The 18216-nt window shown below is 38.3% G+C and overlaps 1 protein-coding gene across 1 annotated transcript in view; it reads right to left on the bottom strand.

Moving 5' to 3' along the window:
* Window positions 1-1853: 1853 nt before the first annotated feature.
* Window positions 1854-18216, bottom strand: part of SCAP (SREBP cleavage activating protein) — a 63014-nt gene continuing 46651 nt past the window's right edge. Inside the window, exons 13-17 of the mRNA XM_071691208.1 lie at window positions 12756-12928; window positions 11254-11462; window positions 9157-9286; window positions 4409-4471; window positions 1854-3125 (exon numbers count right to left, since the gene is read on the bottom strand). Coding sequence (XP_071547309.1) covers window positions 2949-3125; window positions 4409-4471; window positions 9157-9286; window positions 11254-11462; window positions 12756-12928 — 752 coding nt within the window. The 3' untranslated portion in view covers window positions 1854-2948. The remainder of the gene's footprint in view (window positions 3126-4408; window positions 4472-9156; window positions 9287-11253; window positions 11463-12755; window positions 12929-18216) is intronic.

Below are 18216 nucleotides of genomic sequence, written 5' to 3'. Positions count from 1 at the left end.
GGTGCATAACACCTGTAAAGTGGTATAGCCACATAACCTTGGACATACCCCATCCCATCTTCAGCATATTCACGGAATTTCAGCAACATGACCTCCTGCATCACAACTGCTAGACTTCGTCATCCTGCTCCCACCAGCAATACAAGACTAGAATCTCTGAAACCCTCCAACCTCTTGCAGTATAACCGTGAGACTTTGGTAATGCCTCATGCAGGTTGTAATTTTGGATTCAAACCTCAATTTTCCCATGATTCTAAGTGTGTCTCAATACTAATTGCAAAAACTGCATTTAACTTGTTCAGCAAGTCCCTTATAGATGGGACTATTTGTCATGTGTGAATCAAGTCCCTGCATGTTGGAATGCGTAAAGGATGTTACACGAATTGATTCTGTGCTGTTTTGTGGGTTGCGTTCTGTTCTGTTGAGCTTGGCAGAATGCTTTCATTTCATTAGTCATTTTGTAGTGAGACCAGTATCATTCTCTCCTCTGGCAGTTCTCCTCAGTCTCTAGTTTCGTGTTAGAGTGCTTTTATCTCGTTAATCATTTTGTAGCGAGACCAGTACCATTTTCTCCTCTAGCAGTTCTCCCCTGCGTCGAGTCTCATGTCTGAGTCTAAAAAAAAGAAATTCATTTCATCGCCATGAGGGATATGTATCACTGTCCCTGATATGTGGTGGTCTTCACAGTGCTCATTCTTGCAGCAACTAAATTCTAAAGTACATTTGGATAAAGCTAGTCCACATTTTCTAGTGTTTTAAATTTATATTTTTTCGAGTTTGATATGCCAGTCTTGCCATACATGCTCATTTCCTTTGGATGGTATCTACAAACTATGTACAATCAATGAAATTCTTGTTTATTCATTGCACAACACCTCTCAATGTATAAACTCATGGTCAGGACTGGGAGAGTTTCCTGTCCACTTTCTCTGTCTCCCTCTCTTTTTATACGTGAGTCAGTATCTGTCTCTCTCTGCACTCGAGTCTGTGCTTGAAATTCCCTAGTCTTCACTTTCTTCAAATCAGTGTCTCTATCTCTTTATAAAATGCCAGGACTTCTTTTTTGGGGCTTTTGTAACTTTAAGGCTGAGCTTCAATGAGAAGCTGGAAATTAAGTTCTCCTTTGGAGCAAGATATTCTTTGACAAGATTGTACTCCTTTTGTCCACTGATAATGGTTTAGTCTCTCTGAAGGTGACTCTTCACTCATGGTGTTACCACAAACAGGTGGAGTCTAATAGGTAGTAGTTGGTGGACAGCCAACGACCAGGGAGGTACATTACTGGTACTAACCACCTGGGTATTGGGAGGGTTAGTGATGTCTGCTCAGTAGGCCAGCACTTTAGTGGTTCTCAAGTTACACTACTCTGACATAGGTCTTTCCTTTTTGCCTCACAAACATGTGGATTACTGGCATTCTGTTCACAAACATAAAATCTCTCCTTATCACATGTAACACTTGATAGCACTTAACTTATGCATTTTATTTTTTGTAACTTTAGATTTTCCTGTGGTCAGCACTATGAACCCTCTCTTTTGGCAAAATGGTAGGAGTATTAGGTAATAAAAGGTAGGAGCATCAGATAGAAGTAGTCATTAGGAACATTAGGTAGGAGCCTGTGCAAACACTGCGCTAGACTTGCCCTCTGCCAGTGGCCTTTTAGGGGTGAGGCACTAAAGGATAAGAAGCAGCACTAAAGTTCTTTGGCTATGGAGGCTTGGTTGCCGTGGCCACCTCTTTGAGGGAGTTCCAGTTGGAACAGGCTTCGGAGATATAGATAGATAGTCCAGTGCCACTCATGCATACAGAATATACAGGATAACTGATCTTAATCAGGAAAAATACACAAAGACTTATATAATAATCACTTGTAATTTTGCTTAGAAAATACATTGGCATCTTGTACATAAAACCTTTCACAGCCATTGGGTTTCAACATATTGAAAATTGCATTGCTTCTAAAATCTCTTCACCTCAACTTGTAGGTAAAGGTATATACAAATTTGTCACTCTGCAGTTGAAATGATAAAGTACAAAAAATAGCTTTCTTTAGTACTGGTACAAGTAAAGACCTGAAGTTCCTAATGAACTACATCATGAGAATGCTTATGTCTGGTTTATCAAGCTTATAAGCCGAATGCAATACTAAAGCCACTCACTTCAGCAGATACAAACCACTGCTTCATTATGAGATATTCTCTTGCCCAGTATTAAGAGCATGTTACTTTATTTCTTAAATCAATTATCAAATATCTTATCTTATTTTTTCATGATTCACTAAAAGCATTTATCAATTACTAACTAATGAGCATTTGCACTCTGTCTGAGATGAGAATTTATATAAGGGAAGTATGATAAGGAAAAATCTTATAATTACATTATGTGTGCAAAAAAGCCAATAAGTGAGATGCAAGTTATGAAGTTGGTACAAACCGTCGGTCTGGAAAACATGGCTATACTCTTGTCTACAAGCTGTAGCTTGCATAGAATAAACATTAATAGCCAACTGGTCACCATATCTACAAAAGTTAAACTTCATCAGAGCAATTCTGAACTTAAAAACTCCTCATAATTATCATTACAATTTAGGTTTTGATTTGTGTGAAGTGGTGTCTAGACAATAATCATTTCTTTTTAAAAATCGTCAAAATACATTTTTTTTTGTTTTTACATTTTGAGATAATATCATCAGTACATGACATATAAAACACACAGTCAAGTGCATTACAATATTTGTACAGAAAAAAGTGATATATAAATAAATAATAAATAAATATAATATGCAATCTGTTTAGTAAATGGTGACCTGAAGACTAAAATTCCAATGCTCCTGTCAACAGAAATAATAATGTGACTCACATATCTAAACTGTTATGAAACCTTCATTAGTTTCATATGTATAGATATACTCTCAAATAACCTTGCATTATCAATTTTGTAACTTGACTTCAATCTACTTTTTCTGCCACTGGTAACTTTACAACCCGAAGCTGGTTGCCATAATCACAGACAATTGTGTCAGCAACAGGCATCATGTGACGAATAAATGTAGAATCATCACGATCTCCCAAACGTACCACACGCACCAGAACTCCTGATGTGATGTCCCACACTGTTAATGAACCCTGAAAAAAAAAATTTCATCATGGACAAATTATCACAAGCAATAAGGGATGAATGCTGACAACATTCTTTTGGGAGATTATAATACTAATCTTATGAATTATGTGAAGATCAAGGCAGGAAGATTAGAGTTTTAACTGGGTATTCAGTTTTTCAGGAAGCATAAACAGTTCCCTCATCAAAAGAAGGAAAGCAAAGGGAATCATGCAGGAGAGAAAAAATTAAAAGAATAAGTAAAGATGGAGAAATACAAGACAGCAATCGTTTGTTGAAGAACAGCGCAGAGTAAGAAGGTATGGAAAATTATCAAGCAAAAATGCTTTGGTATTATGAACAAAAGAATGAAACTTCACCAAAAGAAAGGGCAATTCATAGATTCATTCCATGGTTGATATACATCTTTTTAATTCCTAATTGCTTATCTCACCTTTATGAGGTATCATCAGGAACAAATCAACAATGGCCCTATTTGCATACATCCAATATCTAGCTTTCATGTACAATATACTGAAATCAAAGTGTATCATGCACATAAATGTCTAACAGCCTATTCCATGATTTCTTAACCACTTTATGTGCCCTGGTAAAGCCCATTAGCAACATGTCACCCCACTTAAATCCAACTCTGCTTGCTTGAGGTTTCATCACAAGAAAAAAGTCACAGTCAGCAAGGCTTATTGTTGTCAGTTGAAGAAAGGGTGTACTGTCTCCTGAAGTGATTATTTCTCCACTTCTGACTGCAGCACAATTTTATAAAGCCTTAAGAGTCCCATAAAAGGGATCAACAATATCAACAAAGCAATTCATTCACTCTCCAGCACATCTCTCATCCTCTTGAATATTTGGGCTATGAATTCCCAAAGACTTCACCACTTTATCTTTCAAACAACTGATTTCCCCTTTCCCTTTCCTTCCTACACTTTTGATGCAGAGTTCCTATTAATCAGTCTTTCTTCACTCTCCTCTCCATGTCTGAACCATTTCAGCACACTCTGGACAGTTCTTTCCATCAAACTGTGCTTAATACCATACTTCTCTCTTACACTATCCTTTCTTATTCATTTAACTTACATTACACCACATGTCCACCGGCAATTCATTTTTGACACACCCACCTTCTTTTCTTTTGCATTGAAGGCTCTAAACTCACATCCATACAACATTGTCCAGATTACAAGGCCTTCCAACATACCCATCTTTGCCCTAAAAGACACTTTTCTTTCCTTCCACACACTAATATACATTAGTATACATCCATAAAACTTAAACCTTTTTATAATCTTACCTGTCTGCTGGTGATTAAGAACTTATTTGTCAGCATGACCATACTACTGCAGTACATCTGGGTCTGAAACACAAATATTTAATCATTTTGCAAACCAAAATGAAGGAGAGTGGCATTTTCACCCACTCTGAACAAAGCTAGGCCTCTTGCAAATTAAATTACTTAAACTAGGGCTAGACTAGTTAACATATAAAAATAATACACACTAGTATTTTTGCCTGATATGACACTTGATACTTTTTCACTCGTATCAAGTGAATGAAAGCAATCACACCCTTAACACTCTCCATCTTCTTTTCTTAGATTTTCTGAAGAAAATCAGATTTACAGGGGTAAAAGGTAGCAACAAAAATGGAGAAAAACTGGAGGAAGTAAAGTGTTTTAGATATCTGGGAGTGGATCTGGCAGCGGATGGAACCATGGAAGCGGAAGTGGATCATAGGGTGGGGGAGGGGGCGAAAATTCTGGGAGCCTTGAAGAATGTGTGGAAGTCGAGAACATTATCTCGGAAAGCAAAAATGGGTATGTTTGAAGGAATAGTGGTTCCAACAATGTTGTATGGTTGCAAGGCGTGGGCTATGGATAGAGTGGTGCGCAGGAGGATGGATGTGCTGGAAATGAGATGTTTGAGGACAATGTGTGGTGTGAGGTGGTTTGATCGAGTAAGTAACGTAAGGGTAAGAGAGATGTGTGGAAATAAAAAGAGCGTGGTTGAGAGAGCAGAAGAGGGTGTTTTGAAATGGTTTGGGCACATGGAGAGAATGAGTGAGGAAAGGTTGACCAAGAGGATATATGTGTCGGAGGTGGAGGGAACGAGGAGAAGAGGGAGACCAAATTGGAGGTGGAAAGATGGAGTGAAAAAGATTTTGTGTGATCGGGGCCTGAACATGCAGGAGGGTGAAAGGAGGGCAAGGAATAGAGTGAATTGGAGCGATGTGGTATACCGGGGTTGACGTGCTGTCAGTGGATTGAATCAGGGCATGTGGAGCGTCTGGGGTAAACCATGGAAAGCTATGTAGGTATGTATATTTGCGTGTGTGGACGTATGTATATACAGGTGTATGGGGGTGGGTTGGGCCATTTCTTTCGTCTGTTTCCTTGCGCTACCTTGCAAATGCGGGAGACAGCGTCAAAAAAAAAAAAAAAAAAAAAAAAAAAAAAAAAAAAAAAACTGAAAGCAAGAGCCAGGAATTTATTCTTCTAAACTTGCTAAAATCTTCATCGGGAAATAATTCCCATTAAAAAGGTATTGTTGAAACTAGTTGAAAAAAGTACATTCCTAGCTCTAGCTTTCAGTCTTATAGCTAACTTTTACTCACTTTTAAGAATAGATAAGATATCAGCTCTATCTAATCATAAAAATACAAGTATGTATAATAAGGAGATTATTAGTGAAACAATATCATAAATATCATGATTTGGGTAAATTTTGCTGAATTAAATAAGAAATTGATGATTCTAAAATTGCTTGTGCATCTATTTCTAACAGGGAATTAAGAGGAGCAAACTTTTTGACATTCCCCATCTATCAAAATGAAGTACAGACTGACTCTTGAAAATCATTATTTCTAAAATCTGTGAAATCCTAAGATCAGTATTCCAGCACAGTTGTGATTACTACCAACCAGAAGCATGAGCTCCTAAAGTCCGCACTTCATTTTGCTATGCTTTGACAAAGCATGCTCCAATGTTTTTGTTGTCTGAGTGTGTAGAAGTAAAGCTCCATGCTTTTTTAAGTTTTGCATGATATTTCATAAATTCTGCCCTTCTGACTTCAATCTATAAGGCATGTGAGTAATGATACAATTTTGAAATGAATATCATTGCACTTAACAATATCCAGAGAGAAGAGTACGCACTAAAATTATATATACATGTGATAGTGCATATCCTTAACATTTACCAAGTGTGAGTGAGCCACTGCATATCTAATTTTCTCTGCAATGTTTTCATCTGTATGAACGCACAATTACAAGGAAGGTAGCAGACTCACCATTCTGCTATTCATATGAGTTTACATGAGAAAGACAGACAACAGGAGAACTGATCGGCCCATGACTGGGTTGTCTGAAAAAAAAATGATATAACTTGACAAGAAAAATCAATTTCCGATCAGTGCTTTTTTAAGATATCACCGACTCCCTGCTGCTGCACATTAACCTTCTAGTGTCCCCATTACTGCTGTCATTTATAGTTTATTTCTGGCATTTTTCTCAAAGTATATCGAAATCTATATTTGTCTAAATGACTTTTGAAGGTATTTTTTTTTCTATCTATTATACTTAGTCGCTGTCTCCCACGTTAGTGAGGTAGCAAAAGGAAATAGACAAAAGAATGGCCCAACCCACCCACATACACATGTATATACATAAACGCCCACACATGCACATATACATACCTATACACTTCAACGTATACATACATATACATACACAGGCATACATATATATACACATGTACATATTCATACTTAACCTTCATCCATTCCCATTGCCATCCTACCACATATGAAACACCACCCCACTTCCTCCGCGTGTGCGCAAGGTAGTGCTAAAAAAGACAACAAAGGCCACGTTTGTTCACACTCAGTCTCTAGCTGTCGTGTGTACTGCACCCAAACCACAGCTCCCTTTCCACATCTAGGCCCCACAAAACTTTCCATGGTTTACCCTAGATGCTTCATATGCCCTGGTTCAATCCATTGACAGCACATCAACACCAGTATACCACATCGTTCCAATTCATTCTATTCCTCGCACACCTTTCACCCTCCTGTATGTTCAGGCCCCGATCGCTCAAAATCTTTTTCACTCCATCCTTCCACCTCCAGTTTGGTCTCCCACTTCTTGTTCTCTCCACCTCTGACACATATATCCTCTTCATTAATCTTTCCTCACTCATTCTCTCCTTGTGACCAAACCATTTCAACACACCCTCTTCTGCTCTCTCAACCACACTTTTTATTACCACACATCTCTTTTACCCTTTCATTACTTGCTCGATCAAACCACCTCACCATTTGAAGGTATCTATAGTTTTAGCATTTACTATGCCTGACAGTAACTTTTCCAATGCTCAAAACACCTATAGGAAAAAAAAGCTTTTTCTCACATCCATACTATATCTTTTAGCTTTGAGTTTTATTCCATCTGTCCTAGTACCCGTATTTTCTTGTATTTCAAAAACATGCTCGCAATTTACTTTATCAAACATGTTTGGTGATTTTAAGTTTTCTTTTCACTGCTTAAATTACCTTTAATCTCTTCACGAGTGTCCCATGATACAAGAATATACTTGATTCAAAAGGTGCATTTTTCAGCACTTATTAAGGTTTCAAATTCATAATAAAACAAAAGTAAATCAAATTGGATCATAACTTGCTAAAAACTCAGCATTTCTACAGCAGCTAGCAACTTGGATCTAATGAACATTTTACTCAGCTTCAAAGACGAGCAAACGCAATGCCTATGTATTGAGTATTCTAATATTAACTGATACTTTATGTAAATCTAAATGACTCCTTTCATGAAATGTTACAAGGATATCATCATAACTTCTTTGTAGGACATCACCATAACCTCCTTGTAATATTTCTGTAAGGATTATATTCACAATACATAAAGTAACAGCTATTAGTAGAATAGTTAAAGTTGACAGCCAGAACAGAAAGCACTACACTTGTGGTAGTTTTTTGTCCAAGAAAAATTTCTTTTCACCTATATTTACTTTTGTCTTACCTTCTTCTGACTTTAGGTTCTGTGACTTTTTTTTTGTCTAATGTTCTTTGTAAATGTGTGCACATTGTAGCTTGTTTCTTTGCAATGTAAACTATTTTATATGAGTTTACTTTTTCCATCTTATGAGCTGCTTTGCCATTACCATGCAAAGACAACAAAGGCCACGTTTGTTCACACTCAGTCTCTAGCTGTCGTGTGTGATGCACCCGAACCACAGCTGGTTGCTGGCCAACTAAGCAGACTTTGATTTACCCTTGGCTTTGGCTGTAATTCTGTAACAACTGATATTATTAATCATAAGATACCTTAAATTCTAAGACAGTTGCAACTTTTTGCATCTAGTAGGTAAAACTTACCATATGAAAGACTGCAATGTATGTAATGACCCATTTTTATAAATTTATGTAATGAATATCAACTCAGATTTGAAAAAGACCCTCAGTGATCTCTGTAATCTTTCTGCACTAATGTTCACACAAATACCATAGGGAGCACAATAAACTAGCCAGTGATACCAGCACAAATCAAAATCTGACTAATTAGTAAGGTGAGTCCTTGCTATTATATTTGGGCAAGTGGAACCAAATCTGCCGCCCTCTGGAAGTACTCTAACTGACTCCATTCTCATAACTGGCCGTTCAATCAAGGAACCAGTTACTAATTACAATTATCCAAGCAAGCTCTTCAAAACAGGCACCCAAATAAGGACTAATTACTTATAATCATCCTCGTTACTAAGGTCTTCATATACTTAATCCAAGAATTCTTACCTTAGACTGAAGGTCAAAATGAGTCCAATTCTGAATTTGTTACATATAAGTAGGCATATCTATGCACCCAGTTTCATCAAAATCCATCAGTAATCACTTACTGCACCAAACTGACAAGGATAATTATCTTAAATGTGGTCAAAAAGAATTGGATGACAGACGCCCGACAAAGTGTCATCGCACAGGCTACATTGGCCTTACAACCAAAAGATCAAATGATTAATTAATAAGAAGAACTAACCATCTGCAAGGTATTAAGGAGATGGCCTTGAAATCTTTCCCACACACACAACTTGTCATCTCCACCCAAGGACAAGATGTAACTTGTAGTGCAGGTGAGAGTAGTTATGACTCCATCATGGGCTTGTACACTGGAAGAGTGAAAAGGCATTTGGAAATATCTTATCATCAATAAAATTAAAAAAAGCATATGTTGCTAGAGTGAAAATGCATTTGGAAACACCCTGTCATTAATGAAATTAAAATAAGCATATGTAGCTGCTATCATGAGCTTAACACACCAGACATACATTCGCAATAAACAACACTTCCTAGAGAAACTCAAGTCACAATCTCAAGCTTATGCTCTGGACATCACCCAACACTACAACCTATAAACACTGTTTCAACACTTCCCAAGACCCTTTATACCCATGATGCAACTACCATACTGAAAACATCAAGCAACATTTCCTGCGTCAGCAAGGTAGCGCCAGGAAACAGACGAAGAATGGCCCATCCACTCATATACACTTAAAAATATACATATATATAGATAAATGCCCATTACACGCACATATACATATCAACATATACACATATATATATATTTTTTCGAATGGGGCCTTTGGTGTTTTTCCTAGCGCTACCTCGCACACATGAGGGGGGAGGGAGTTGTTATTCCATGTGTGGCGAGGTGGCGATGGGAACAAATAAAGGCAGACAGTATGAATTCTGTACATGTGTATATATGTATATGTCTGTGTGTGTATATATATGTGTACATTGAGATGTATAGGTATGTATATTGTGCATGGGTGGACATGTATGTATATACATGTGTATGTGGGCAGGTTGGGCCATTCTTTCGTCTGTTTCCTTGCGCTACCTCGCTAACGCGGGAGACAGTGACAAAGCAAAATAAAAAAATAAAAAAAAATAATATTCTTTTTATTTATTTATTTTTTTATTTTGCTTTGTCGCTGTCTTCCATTCCTGGCACCACCCATACTTCCCACGTATTCCCTGCGTGTTGTAAAGCGACTAAAAGGAAAGGGAGCGGGAGGCTGCAAATCCTCCCCTCTCATTTCTAATTTTCCAAAAGAAAGAACAGAGAAGGGGGCTAAGTGAAGATTTCCCTCAAAGGCTCAGTCCTCTGTTCTTAACGCTACCTCGCTAACACAGGAAATAGCGAATAGTATGAAAATAAAATATATATATACATATTCATCATACTTAGTTGCTGAGAAAGAGAGAGAGAAACAGCATTTTCAAAAACCCATGTGTTATTTTGGAAAGAATCTTCAATCCATTAGCATTATCACTTTAAATATTTTCACACTGCCATTCAAACAGATCTACCTAAGTGTATGCAGAGCAGGAGAGTATCAGAGAAGTCTAGAAGAATTCCATAAATAGAAGATAAAATCTGTATGAGGGGGTAAAAGTATTTTAAAGAAATGACAGTGAAAAAGACTTGTCTAATGATACAATATGATAAGAGGGGTATTACCAGACTCCACAATTGTGTGAGATGTAACCTTTGGTGGGGCTGTATCATTATCAATGGACATATGGGGGTATAGTTTCATCAAAGGTCTTCGTGTTCCAAAGAAGTCCATCATTTCCTGCTCCTGCATGGAGAGCAGCCTGAAAGCTGAAGCCCCATAAATGGGGTCCAGGGGTTAATCTAAATTTATAATGCAATCCCAAGATGCCTTTCACAGTACTCTTGCAGCTTCAAGGATACACTTATCAATAGCAGGGGAAAGTCGGACTCATTTCGAGTGAGAATCCTTTGATGAGAGTGTACTCCATTTCATCCAATGATGATAAATTTTGTTAAAGTTACAAGTGACTTTTAACCCACAGCTAAACCACATGCAGGCAGCTTTTTTTCTTTTTTAACAAACAATAGTGACAGGTCACTGCTAGTGGGTTGTTGTTAGTAAGGATAGGAGAATATATAGTGTAAAATGTAGATCTATATAATGAGATGTTATTTAATGATGAACCTAGATGCATCAGTACAGAGATCCTCAGATCATGTATCCTGAGCCCAATGTCACTAGTAACATATTGATATGATTAAGAGATGATAAAAAATTTATGAACTTACCTGTAAACACAAGCACCAGTTACTACTTCCCATACACAAAGCATACCATCTTGTGACCCACTTCCAATGATGGCCCCAACTCCTAGATCAACAGTAACATCTCCTTCACTAGCTAAGGCACCTAAACTCCCATCCATAAAAACTGATGTAATGGGTCCACAGTGTCCATGTAGGGTAAATAATGCACTACCATCAACCATGCTGAACACCTGTAATGAGTAAATATGTCATGGTCACTACAGAGAAATTTAATTAAAATTTCATCCTAACCTGAAAGTCTATCTAGACCCAGTAAAATGGTAACACAAATAATAATTAGTTCTTGCTCTAACTGTAGTCCTTTTAAAAGGTTCCACCTTTGGTCTACTAAACACTATATAAAACTCCATCTAGCAGTCATTTATCAATTAATCATGTCCCTCTTTAACATCACTACCCCATTATTGCATGACAAGTCAACAATGGCAAAGAGCAAAGCAACGATTGTAAAAAGTTACATTCATTAAGAGGTCAAAATATACATAAATGATCAAAGCCTATCATCAAAGTCAGCTTTAATTTCAAGTATTCTTATACCTACTCTACAAAGAACTGCAAAGGCACTAGTACCATAATAATGATAATCAAACAAACAAAAAGCAGAGTAAGATGTATCAAAGATAACACCAAAGTGATCATTTTGTTAATATCATAAGAAAACAGAAGGAACAAACATATTTCCATCTCCTAAGCAAATGACCTTAACTTTAGAATGAGAATATGCCATGGCCTCAGTACAAGAATTTAGAAAATAAAAGTTTTATGATTGTATAGCTGAGAGAGCAGAAGCTGAAATATAAGAAAACAGTAGTACATGGTAGACAAATCATAAGCCAGGTGACATCAGATTTTAGGGATTCAAGAGCCATGAGGTGTATGTCAGAAATAAGTACAGACTCTTCAATGGAAGCATGCGAAGAAAGTTTACAGCTAAAGATGTGAAAGGAAATAGTGTAAATAACATTAGATGTCTGAGCATCGATAAGATGTACAATACTAGGAGATATACTAGCCATATAGTTCTCAACAGGACACCGTACACTGGTATCTCTCCTAATATCTTCATTCTTTTGGGGACAACTGTTTAATATTGTTTTCAGTGGTCCCTTTCAGATGTCAAGCTAAAACCTGCATTTACAATTCTGCTTCAAAGGAGGAGTCTGTGTTTGTTCTAGCACACATATGTCTAATGCCATCCAACCATCTGTATTCAATTTACTAAATAATCTTCACTCACCAGTATGTTATGCACAGACCCTATTTTCAAACAAAAGCATTTTCCCCGCTAAAATTCTCTGTTGAATTACTGACTTCAACAACTTCATCCTGCTACAAATCATCTTTAATACATTAAACTATCATTTTACCATCAATAAAATACACAATTTCAAGAAAATACGCTAAAGCTCCCACAATAATAATCCCTACACTGTAACAAAATGAGATACTTGATTATAACCTACCTTGAGAGTGTGATCATGTGCTCCTGTGATGAGTTGCATATGATCACAGGTCATAACAGTGATTGGTTGTTGATGAGCTCGCACACCAGCATATCTTACCAGTCTTATGGGCTCATCATATCCAAAAGTCCAGCCGCCATTACCAAAGTCTCTGCTACTGCCTCGACTGTGACCTGAACATTTAAAGACCAGTAATCTTAAATTCTTCACCCAGAATTTCATTAAACATTCAGACTTTATGTTCTAAGTTTCATTCTACTCCCAAATATTGATCTGAACCACCTTATCAAAGCTAACCTGATTCAAGTTCTAACAGTGGCATTCTAAGAAGTGCTTTCAGCTATTTATTCTGTTTCAGTAAAACCTCTACAGGCCAGATATCTACCTCTTCTTTCTTTTGAATGAAATCAAGCCAGAAAATTATGATTTATTTTTTCATTATACTTTGTCGCTGTCTCCCGCGTTTGCGAGGTAGCACAAGGAAACAGATGAAAGAAATGGTCCAACCCCCCCCATACACATGTATATACATACGTCCACACACGCAAATATACATACCTACACAGCTTTCCATGGTTTACCCCAGACGCTTCACATGCCTTGATTCAGTCCACTGACAGCACGTCAACCCCGGTATACCACATCGCTCCAATTCACTCTATTCCTTGCCCTCCTTTCACCCTCCTGCATGTTCAGGCCCCGATCACACAAAATCTTTTTCACTCCATCTTTCCACCTCCAATTTGGTCTCCCTCTTCTCCTCGTTCCCTCCACCTCCGACATATATATCCTCTTGGTCAATCTTTCCTCACTCATTCTCTCCATGTGCCCAAACCACTTCAAAACACCCTCTTCTGCTCTCTCAACCACGCTCTTTTTATTTCCACACATCTCTCTTACCCTTACGTTACTCACTCAATCAAACCACCTCACACCACACATTGTCCTCAAACATCTCATTTCCAGCACATCAATCCTCCTGCACACAACTCTATCCATAGCCCACGCCTCGCAACCATACAACATTGTTGGAACCACTATTCCTTCAAACATACCCATTTTTGCTTTCCAAGATAATGTTCTCGACTTCCACACATTCCTCAAGGCTCCCAGAATTTTCGCCCCCTCCCCCACCCTATGATCCACTTCCGCTTCCATGGTTCCATCCGCTGCCAGATCCACTCCCAGATATCTAAAACACTTCACTTCCTCCAGTTTTTCTCCATTCAAACTCACCTCCCAATTGACTTGACCCTCAACCCTACTGTACCTAATAACCTTGCTCTTATTCACATTTACTCTTAACTTTCTTCTTTCACACACTTTACCAAACTCAGTCACCAGCTTCTGCAGTTTCTCACATGAATCAGCCACCAGCGCTGTATCATCAGCGAACAACAACTGACTCACTTCCCAAGCTCTCTCATCCCCAACAGACTTCATACTTGCCCCTCTTTCCAAAACTCTTGCATTTACCTCCCTAATAACCCCATCCATAAACAAATTAAACAACCATGGAGACATCACACACCCCTGCCGCAAACCTACATTCACTGAGAACCAATTACTTTCCTCTTCCTACACGTACACATGCCTTACATCCTCGATAAAAACTTTTCACTGCTTCTAACAACTTGCCTCCCACACCATATATTCTTAATACCTTCCACAGAGCATCTCTATCAATTCTATCATATGCCTTCTCCAAATCCATAAATGTTACATACAAATCCATTTGCTTTTCTAAGTATTTCTCACATACATTCTTCAAAGCAAACACCTGATCCACACATCCTCTACCACTTCTGAAACCACACTGCTCTTCCCCAATCTGATGCTCTGTACATGCCTTCACCCTCTCAATCAGTACCCTCCCATATAATTTACCAGGAATACTCAACAAACTTATACCTCTGTAATTTGAGCACTCACTCTTATCCCCTTTGCCTTTGTACAATGGCACTATGCACGCATTCCGCCAATCCTCAGGCACCTCACCATGAGTCATACATACATTAAATAACCTTACCAACCAGTCAACAATAGAGTCACCCCCTTTTTTAATAAATTCCACTGCAATACCATCCAAACCTGCTGCCTTGCCGGCTTTCATCTTCCGCAAAGCTTTCACTACCTCTTCTCTGTTTACCAAATCATTTTCCCTAACCCTCTCACTTTGCACACCACCTCGACCAAAACACCCTATATCTGCCACTCTATCATCAAACACATTCAACAAACCTTCAAAATACTCACTCCATCTCCTTCTCACATCACCACTACTTGTTATCACCTCCCCATTTGCTCCCTTCACTGAAGTTCCCATTTGCTCCCTTGTCTTACGCACTTTATTTACCTCCTTCCAGAACATCTTTTTATTCTCCCTAAAATTTAATGATACTCTCTCACCCCAACTCTCATTTGCCCTTTTTTTCACCTCTTGCACCTTTCTCTTGACCTCCTGTCTCTTTCTTTTATACATCTCCCACTCAATTGCATTTTTTCCCAGCAAAAATCGTCCAAATGCCTCTCTCTTCTCTTTCACTAACACTCTTGCTTCTTCATCCCACCACTCACTACCCTTTCTAATCAACCCACCTCCCACTCTTCTCATGCCACAAGCATCTTTTGCGCAATCCATCACTGATTCCCTAAATACATCCCATTCCTCCCCCACTCCCCTTACTTCCACTGTTCTCACCTTTTTCCATTCTGTACTCAGTCTCTCCTGGTACTTCCTCACACAGGTCTCCTTCCCAAGCTCACTTACTCTCACCACCCTCTTCACCCCAACATTCACTCTTCTTTTCTGAAAACCCATACAAATCTTCACCTTAGAAAATAGAATTCTGGTCAGCCAGTTGCTATATTCCCTAAGAGTGATTAGAGACAGCAAGTTATGATATAATTTCATCTTTTCTTTCCACTGAGACCAGTATGAATTGCATAAACTTTTTATCATCTTTCATAATTCAAAACTGATTAAATCTCTTTCCTTGTGAGGCCCACTTTCCATTTACAGTGCATCCTTCATGCCTTAATTGGTATGTTGTGATAAATAATATAACATTTCAAAAGGACCAAAACTAAATGTAGTACAAAATTACCATAATCAGTAACAAAATCAAACCTCCACCTCACTACTCTTGCTTTTAACATTATCTTGTTCAGCTGTCTCTCACTTCCTAAGTGTCTTTATGTTCCCATAAGTCTACTGCCATTTATAGACCATTTGTAAAGATTTCATCTGTGAGACAAGATAAAGTCTTTTGTAAAGATTTCATCTGTGAGACAAGATAAAGTCTAAGTAATCTTCAAAAGATAATATTACAATTGTAAATATAAATGCCAACTCCCTAATAACTACACTCGAGCACTACCGTACCATCAAGTGCATATAAGTACCACTAGTTAGTGCCCTTATCTTTTCTCTCGCATTTTTATCAGAATTTTAAATCTGAAACAGCTGCCATCTTCATGTGAAAATCTTTTACATACAGGAATGGCAGCCATCATCATCATCATTGGATTAAACTTTTCCCACCTTAGTTTAATTATCCACCTGATGTATTATACCATTAGTAGCCACAAGGCAGAACCATGGAAAAAATAAGAAAAAATGCTGAAATATTTAGACCTGACCATTTCTACTTCTGGAAAAATACAAAATCTACATGACAAGACAATCCAACATATGAAACACAATAACTTACATTTTGTAGCTTTTTATATATGTGATCAGGTGCAGAAAAATTATCAAAATTCATTTCTTATGAAATAAGTTATAAACACATAGTTTACAAAAACATACTATTACCTAGACTAAATACTCCTAAATATGGGAAGCACAGGTGCGACAATGGGCACTATGGACAGTGGTGGGTACCATCCATGGTAAATCTCTGGAAAAAGCACACAGCTGCCCACTATAGTTACTATCAGGTTACTGAAATCTTCAGGCAGCTCCAGTGACTCATCCTTTGCTTGGGTTGCCATCAATGGCAGGCCGACAGAGCCTACAATACAATCACAACTCAACATGTGGTAGGAAATCTAGTTTGGAGATTGAAGTTTACAGCACTCTTCTATGCAACAGTAAAGTGACAGCCATTACACTGAAGGGGTTAAGCCAAAAACTACTTTCCATAGTACATTGGAAGGCATGACTGATATCTGTTTGTCTTCTTTCAAAGTCTTCCACAAACAGTATTGTGGTATTGTGGAAATCCTCCCCTCCCATTTTTAGTTCTCCAAAAGAAGGAACAGAGAAAGGAGCGTGAGGATATTCTCTCCAAGGCTTAGTCCTCTGTCCTTAATGCTACCTCGCTAGTTAAGAAAATGGAGAATATGCAAGAAAAATGAGGTTTCCATCTATGTTAGATATGAGAAAAAGAAAGACTGAAAATGCAAATACACTCACCTGGAAAACAGCTTCCTTTTCCCTACTATGATAGACAACAGAAACTACCAGGTATAAAACATTATGACAAGACAAAGTGAAAAGTTTTTATCGAGGATGTAAGGCATGTGTACGTGTAGGAAGAGAGGAAAGTGATTGGTTCTCAGTGAATGTAGGTTTGCGGCAGGGGTGTGTGATGTCTCCATGGTTGTTTAATTTGTTTATGGATGGGGTTGTTAGGGAGGTAAATGCAAGAGTCCTGGAAAGAGGGGCAAGTATGAAGTCTGTTGGGGATGAGAGAGCTTGGGAAGTGAGTCAGTTGTTGTTCGCTGATGATACAGCGCTGGTGGCTGATTCATGTGAGAAACTGCAGAAGCTGGTGACTGAGTTTGGTAAAGTGTGTGGAAGAAGAAAGTTAAGAGTAAATGTGAATAAGAGCAAGGTTATTAGGTACAGTAGGGTTGAGGGTCAAGTCAATTGGGAGGTGAGTTTGAATGGGGAAAAACTGGAGGAAGTGAAGTGTTTTAGATATCTGGGAGTGGATCTGTCAGCGGATGGAACCATGGAAGCGGAAGTGGATCATAGGGTGGGGGAGGGGGCGAAAATTTTGGGAGCCTTGAAAAATGTGTGGAAGTCGAGAACATTATCTCGGAAAGCAAAAATGGGTATGTTTGAAGGAATAGTGGTTCCAACAATGTTGTACGGTTGCGAGGCGTGGGCTATGGATAGAGTTGTGCGCAGGAGGATGGACGTGCTGGAAATGAGATGTTTGAGGAAAATGTGTGGTGTGAGGTGGTTTGATTGAGTAAGTAACGTAAGGGTAAGAGAGATGTGTGGAAATAAAAAGAGCGTGGTTGAGAGAGCAGAAGAGGGTGTTTTGAAATGGTTTGGGCACATGGAGAGAATGAGTGAGGAAAGATTGACCAAGAGGATATATGTGTCGGAGGTGGAGGGAACGAGGAGAAGAGGGAGACCAAATTGGAGGTGGAAAGATGGAGTGAAAAAGATTTTCTGTGATCGGGGCCTGAACATGCAGGAGGGTGAAAGGAGGGCAAGGAATAG

Source organism: Panulirus ornatus, chromosome 50 (assembly GCF_036320965.1).
Source record: "Panulirus ornatus isolate Po-2019 chromosome 50, ASM3632096v1, whole genome shotgun sequence".
Classification (NCBI taxonomy): Eukaryota; Metazoa; Arthropoda; class Malacostraca; order Decapoda; family Palinuridae; genus Panulirus; species Panulirus ornatus.
The sequence above is the reverse complement of the archived record's forward strand: the minus strand, read 5'-3'. Positions and strand labels throughout refer to the sequence as shown.